General features: G+C 37.7%; 1 protein-coding gene across 1 annotated transcript in view; it reads right to left on the bottom strand.

Annotated features, from left to right (window-relative positions):
• Positions 1 to 650: 650 nt before the first annotated feature.
• Positions 651 to 7,250, bottom strand: part of STPG2 (sperm tail PG-rich repeat containing 2) — a 110,960-nt gene continuing 104,360 nt past the window's right edge. Inside the window, exon 10 of the mRNA XM_070433321.1 lies at positions 651 to 791. Coding sequence (XP_070289422.1) covers positions 651 to 791 — 141 coding nt within the window. The remainder of the gene's footprint in view (positions 792 to 7,250) is intronic.

The following is a 7,250-nucleotide window of genomic DNA, read 5'->3' as shown; positions in this document are numbered from 1 at the left end:
ATGCGAATATATTTCAAATTTAGATAAAATGAGAAAAAACTAGCACAAAAAATATATACAAAAAGATTCCTTAAATCAAATAAAGGAATTCAATCTGTTATTAAAAACTATCTAAAAAAATTATATCCTGGGTTTCACCAGTGAATTAAAGAAACATTTAAGTGAAAATCACAAAACTTCCACATATTCTTCCAGAAAACAGGAAAAAGGCAACACATCAAATTAACTTATGAGGTGACCATAATCATGATATTAAAGCATGACAATGAAATTGCTAAAAAGAAAATTAAAGACCAATCTATTCCATGAACACAGAAACGAAGTCCCTAATAAAATATTAGCAAATAAGGTCTATAGTGTATAAAGGATAATATATTAAAACAAATGCGATGTTACTCAATTATCTGCAAAAATGGGTTCCTATTAAGAAAGCAATCAATGTAATTTACTACATAACGAGAATAAAGAAAAAAATCATGAATACCCAAATAGATGTAAAATATTAATATTGAATACATATTCCCAATATAAGCTCTTAATAAGCTAGATTTAAATAAAAATTATTTTTAATTGCTTTTCATATTTACAATATAGTGAAATATTAAAATGTTCTCCCAGAATAAAAATAAAGATGTTCATTCTCACCACTATTATTCAACATTCTTCGGGTGCCAGTGCCAGTACACTAAAGCATGGTAATCATCATCATCATTATCATCACAAAATGCATAGGGATTACAAAGTAATTCTCCATACATTATCAGTTTTGTATGCAAATTATCTGAAGTAAACTACATATAAACTATTAGAATGAATAAGTGAATTAAGCAAGATCACTGAATATAAAAGTCAATATGCACAATGCACTTCTAAATACTAAAACAAATAATCTGAAAATAATTTTTTTCTAAAGATACTTGTACCTTAGCACTGGAGTTGTAGCTCCAGTTAAGATGAAGTAAACACAGTCCACCTAAAAACCATAGACAGAATACTGAGAGCAGCTGTCTAAAAAGTGTGAAATTTGCGGGGGTGGCTCATTAGTTGAGCATCGACCTATGAACCAGGAGGTCACAGTTCGATTCCCAGTCAGGCCACATGCCCAAGTTGCAGGTTTGATCCCCAGTGTGGGGTGTGCAGGAGGGAGCTGATCAATGATTATCTCTCATCATTGATGTTTCTATCTCTCTGTCCCTCTCCCTTCCTCTCTAAAATCAATAAAAATATATTTAATAAATAGATAGATGATAGATAGATAGAAAGAAAATTAAATAAGAGACTACGTTTTGGACAAAATAAATAAGCACATTTCACTCTGATCCTGGAAATGACTACATACAATAAAACCTTGAATCAAATACAGTGATCAGAAGACCTGAAGGGTAGAGAAAATAAAGTGGACTAAGCACCTCGGACTCAAGAAAGGACCTAGGGCAGTTTATTCCTAACTTTTTTTTTTTTTTGCGCTCCTATATATCCTAGCCTAGACACAAGAGTAACCCACACCCTGGAAATGCCAACTGACACAGAAAAGAAAAAAATGCCTTAGGAAAAACCTATTTTAACTAGCCAAAGAACCAGGAACAAGAAATCCCTGTAGGACTTTTGACTACACTCACTCTCCTCAACAGAAAGAACCACAAAATAATTTATACCCTACCAGCCCTCTCCTTCCTTCCACCACCCAGGTGTCCTGGAGATTGTGGGACAGAGCCTTCTTCTACTCCCCACCTGGTGCTGCAGAGCCTAGAGGGCAGGACATGTCATCTGACCCCACTCCATTCTAAGCAAATGACAACCAAAGGCAGCCCCTCACCTCCTCCAGGCTAGAGTGGCAGGAGAATGGTAGATTACATAAAAGAGTGAACTGAAGAAAGGGATTGTTTAAATCTGTGTATGAAATCTTGGGTATATCCCCAAGTGGGTCATGGGGCAAACCAAAATCAACAAAGCAAAAGCTCTGAGAACTGAAATATCATGTGGAATACTGTCCAGGTTTAAAATTGGTTGCTAGGTAAGATAAAACCAGAACAGAACAGAATGAAAGTGCAAAGATTTTAAAGACTAAATTGACATTTGAACCACAACACACAAAAATGGTCTAGGATGTGTACTCTAAACCCAAATAAATTGACTGACTGCTAAAATAGATTTAAGTAGAAACCAGAATTTAACATACTGAAAGGAGTTTTAGGGATAAAATAGGCAGGTTTAGGAATAAAAAGGTCTATGGGTGAGGAGTGCATAGGTGAAGGCCTGAAGCTGCCAGAAGGCATACATTCACAATCAATCAATCAATCAATCAATGGGTACCACCAAATAAGGAGAGAGGAAGACATCCATTCACAGAAGATAAGAAAAAGCCACAGGACATGGGGAAAAAGAAGGAAACAAACTTTCACAGAGGATAGAGAAATGCCAACAAATGGGAGAAAGAGGAAAACAGATTTTCCCAGGAGAAAGAATTCTACCTCTGAAGGGGAGGGAAAAAGGGAGGCACCACATGGGGTTTGGGCTTTGAAGCTGATATTCTGCAAAAGAGTGACCAATTAGAAGGCAGTATGAAGAAACAAAGAACTACAGCCTTTATAAACCTTAGCAAAAAAGAACTTGGTGGGTTACCCCCTTGGGACCCCTTCCCTACATGGGATTCTATACTTGCTTCCAATAAATTTCCACCCTTTTCGACTTCATTCTTCGAATCCATCAGGACAAAGCTCAGGAAAGAAATCACCCTGAAAGGGCGAAGGCTACGCCCTCCACCTTCCCCCAGGGTAAGGGCTACGTCCTCTGCTAGCCACACCCAGGAACGGGACATCGACTTGTGCCTGGCCAATCGGCAAAGCACAGTCCTTTCTCCTCCCTTACTCCAACCCCCCCCATATAACCGGTCTCGGGGAGGGGTTCTCTCTCTCTTGGCCACTTGGCTAGCCGATGTGTCGGTGGGTCTGGTGGATAGAGAGTTCAAGTTAACTTGAATACAGATTCTTATGCTTTTACATCGAATTGGCTCCCTGATGTGGTTTCTTGGGAATCTTGTAATCTGGGCACAACAACCCTTGCATCCTACTCAGGAAAACCTGAATCAATAATACTGAAAATATCTGGGACACAATCCAAAATTAGTCATCTCATGAAGGAAACGATATGAGAAGATTTGAAAAGATATGAGATTTTTAAATGAGAAAAGATAGTCAATAGATGAAAACACCAAAATGGAAAAGATGCTTGAATTATCTGACAATAATTTTAAAGCAGTTATCATACAAAGTACCAACAAGCAATTATAATAAACTAGTTCCTGATGCCCAGGCTGTGCCAAGCCTGGGCTGGTTTCCTTGCTGGCACATGCGATTCAGACAGGGTTCCTGCCTGCCTCTGAGCAATGACTTTCCCAGAACTTTTCCATCTGGTACAGGTGGTGAGGCTTGGCCATGCTGAGCCTCCTCTACTTGCTAATTAGATGGTGCTTCTGAAAATTTCTGAAAGAGCCATTCAAAATCACATAGGCTGTGTGCATGAGCTCCATGGAGAGGAGAGGTGCCAGAGGGGACCTTGGGTAATGAGGAGTACGCAAGGCCTCAGGGCCACCATCCTATGACAGTCTGGCCATCTCCCAGCATTTCCTATGAGGGTTCAGAGCTCTCACAGACCATCTATCCACTTTGTTTTCAGATGGAAAAACCAAAGCCCAGAGAGGCAAAGAGACTTGCCTAAGGCCACACAGCAAGTGGTGTATTCACTTCACAAACATTGTCGAGTGCCTACTATGTGCATGACACAGAACCAAATACCAGAGGTACATTCATGAACAAAACAGGCTTGGACCTGCTCTCAGGGAGTCTACAGATGTGTGGAAGAATCACAATAAGAATAACCCAAAGAGTTGTGGATTATAGATGTGCTAGGTGCCAAGGAGGGGATGTCTGAGGTTTTTCAAAAGCATAAAGCAGAGACTGAACTGGCTTAAGGGGAAATGCATTTATGCTGAGCCCTGAGGGTTGGGCTGAACTGGAAGGGACACAGGTGTGGGGAAATGTGGGGAAATGCAAAGGCCCTGAGGTAAAAGGGAGAGTGGCAGGAGTTAAGAATAGAAAGAGAGCCAGTGGCTATGCTTCAGGGAATTGGCTGCTAAGAGGGGTGGGAGGTGATGTTGGAGAGATGGGTCTGGTCAAGTAGGCTGTGGTCAGGATTTTGGTCTTTCTCCTACAAGCAGAATAAAGTCTCCCCCTTTCCCTCTGGGAATGACAGTTGTATGGGCTGGAGAGATCGGAGCCCACACTCTACCTGCTGGGTTGTAAGGAGAAGAGCCTGTTTCCATCACAAACAGCCTCTCCAGCTGCCCAGAGCCCTTCTGAAAAATGGCCAAAGCCACATCTCATCTGACCCAGGAGGAGAAAGAAAGGAATTCAGTCAGGAAAACTTCCTTAGATGAAGTCTACCTTTCCCTCCAGAATCTGGGAGAAAATTTATCATCCAACCATTGATAAGGGCACATAGTTTTAGCACTTGCAAGCTTTCACCCTCCACCTTAAGAGGTCCAGAGGGGGCACAGGGTTTGTGTGAGGTCATCCAGTCAGTGAGTGGTGAGGAGTGAGGACCTAGGCACAAAGCCTCTAACATGTCTGCACCAGTCTTCTAGTGGCCCCTATTTTCTCAGTGCAGACATTCAGTCTCAGCGACTGTTTCCCTCTGTGTTTCCCATGATCTCATGGAAACTCAGAATCTGAATTGTAGTTCATTTGGTTTAGAATGCCCAGAAAGACTAGGCAGAAACTACAGGGCTTCATAATCAGGAGGAATCCACCCATGTATCCATTCACTCCCTTGCTCGGACACTCATATGCTCATTTATCCAACACAAGAGGCCCAGTGCACAAAATTTGTGCACTGATAATTTTGTGCACTGGTAGGGTCCCTAGCAGCTGCTGGCTGCCAGCTGGGTACTCCCGGATGAACTCCCAGTCAAGGGGACAATTTGCATACTACAGTTTTATTATATAGGATGGAATATTAGAAACTCTTAGTAAGAATCTACAATATACCAAAAAATGACAATTTCAGAATAGAAAATACAATGACAAATTTTTTAAAACTTCACCCGATGAGCTAAATGGCATAATGAAGATGACAAAGAAAAGAATCATCAAACTTAAAGATCAAAGAAATTATCGAATCAGAACAGAGAGAAATAGATTTAAAAAGACTTAAAAGAGTCTTAGAGACCTGTGGGAAAATACCAAAGGAGAAATCTATTTGTAGTAAAGATCCAATAATAGAATTCTAAAGAGGAAAGGGACATCTTTATGATAAAGATTAAAGGAGCTAATAAATAACTCTTAGCTTCTAATAAATAACTGTTTCAACAAAATAAATCTACAGTGATATGTACCTTCTAAAAATACTGACAACACAACAGATACTTTGCAATCCTGTTAAAAATAAGCTTTATCCTGAAGGGAATTTGTGCAACTTAAGTTTCAAAGAAAATCCAGATAGTCATGACAGAAATAGGAATGAGAAATAAAAGAGGCCAAGTAGCTGTCCTGGGAAGTTAACAAATGTTTCTTTTTCTTAATCTTTCTCAATCCACAAAATTAAGAACCAGCTCACAGTTTGCCACCTTCAAAAATATTGCTTGCCTAAATTAATCATTTGAATTGTGTTTTACAATACTTAATATGCTATTCATCTGGAATTACAGCAAATGAAAATGTTACAAGACTTAATTGGGTTTTGATGCATTAAAATTAAAAATACCAATGAGAAATTCAAATGAAGATGTCAGACAAGCAGTTGGACATATGTTGGAAGTCAAGGGAGAGGATGGGCTGTAGACATAAATGATCTACAGTGCCCTTGGACTATAGAACAGCTTTTTCCCTTTGATGATGTAATGTTGGGAGTGTTGCTTTAAACTTTCAATTAAGATTACAGTGCATGATAATAGGTAATCCCCAAGGGTCATTAATACTCAACCATACACCTACATATGATGGATTAAATAATAAGTATCCTCATTCAATATAGGGGCATTATCATGTTTTTAAATGTAACAAATATCAGAATCAATGGATTACAAATTTTAAAACTTCTAGTGCATACATAAAAAAACAAATTTTTCTATACACTCTCATGCTAAATTTGAGTTTAAGTGTGAATATTTTAAATTTAATAAGCAAATTTAAATGAGCAAGTTGAAGACATATTTTAACATTTACAATAATACAACTTTTAGGTTGCTTCCTGATTTTGAGTGTTTCTTTTAATCAAAAATAACAAAATTATAAATGCAAATCCTGAGAATGTTCAAGCTCAAATCAAAGCTGTACATTCAGAACAGGTACTAAAAATAAAATCTCCAAAATTCATAACAATTATGAGATCTAGACCTACACATGCAAGATAATCAGTTCTTTGAAATTATTTATCTGAAGTGAACATACTCAATACTTGCTAACAACAAGCAAGAAAACCACCCTCTATAGAGTTTTTTAAGTAATCTTTAACTGAGAGCAAATTCTTATCACAAGTTAAATTGATGCTCATTATATATTCCTAGAAATAAGACAAACACAACTAATCTTAGGACTCTCTGAAGCCCAATAAAAACCACAGTGCTGGTTGCTCACCATCACTATTTTAAAAATTAGCACAATAACTAACCCTAAAGAAAGTGTAGATGGAATAGGTCACTAGGAATAAAGTGCTAGGTCAGGAAAGGATTTTGGTAATAGGACAAATTAGAAAAATCTGAACAAAAGTTCAACACTGGCAAACAACTAATGAGATTCATATTGTTTTCTATTTTTACATAAGAGCATGGCTTATCTCACCTGAAAAATTCAAAACATGATGAAAAATTAATATACATTTTTAAATAAATAAATTTAAGATTTAAAAGATATATTCATATTCGAGTAAAATTACATTGAAGAAGCTGTATTGATACAGAAGATAAAAATAAGCTCAAATAGCCTTGGGTTTAGGAAATTCTAGGCACAAAAACACCGCAACTAGGTGAGGTGCAAGGCACAATGTAGAAGATAAAATCACTCCTCAATTTTTATGTAGACAATGTCAAGTGTTTCTTTAGACCCTATATCAATTTAAGAAAGATTTCATCTCTTTTTCGCTCACTAAATATTTCATAAATACCACCATCTTTCCTTGAAGAATGTTCTGAAGACAGTGCTCATAGGGTAAAGGAGTAGCCTCTGATTTATATTCTTCCTTAAATGTAAAGGTAT

This window comes from Myotis yumanensis, unplaced genomic scaffold (assembly GCF_028538775.1).
Source record: "Myotis yumanensis isolate MYYU_CA2020_CCGP unplaced genomic scaffold, mMyoYum1.0.hap1 SCAF_1, whole genome shotgun sequence".
Lineage (NCBI taxonomy): Eukaryota > Metazoa > Chordata > Mammalia > Chiroptera > Vespertilionidae > Myotis > Myotis yumanensis.
The sequence above is the reverse complement of the archived record's forward strand: the minus strand, read 5'-3'. Positions and strand labels throughout refer to the sequence as shown.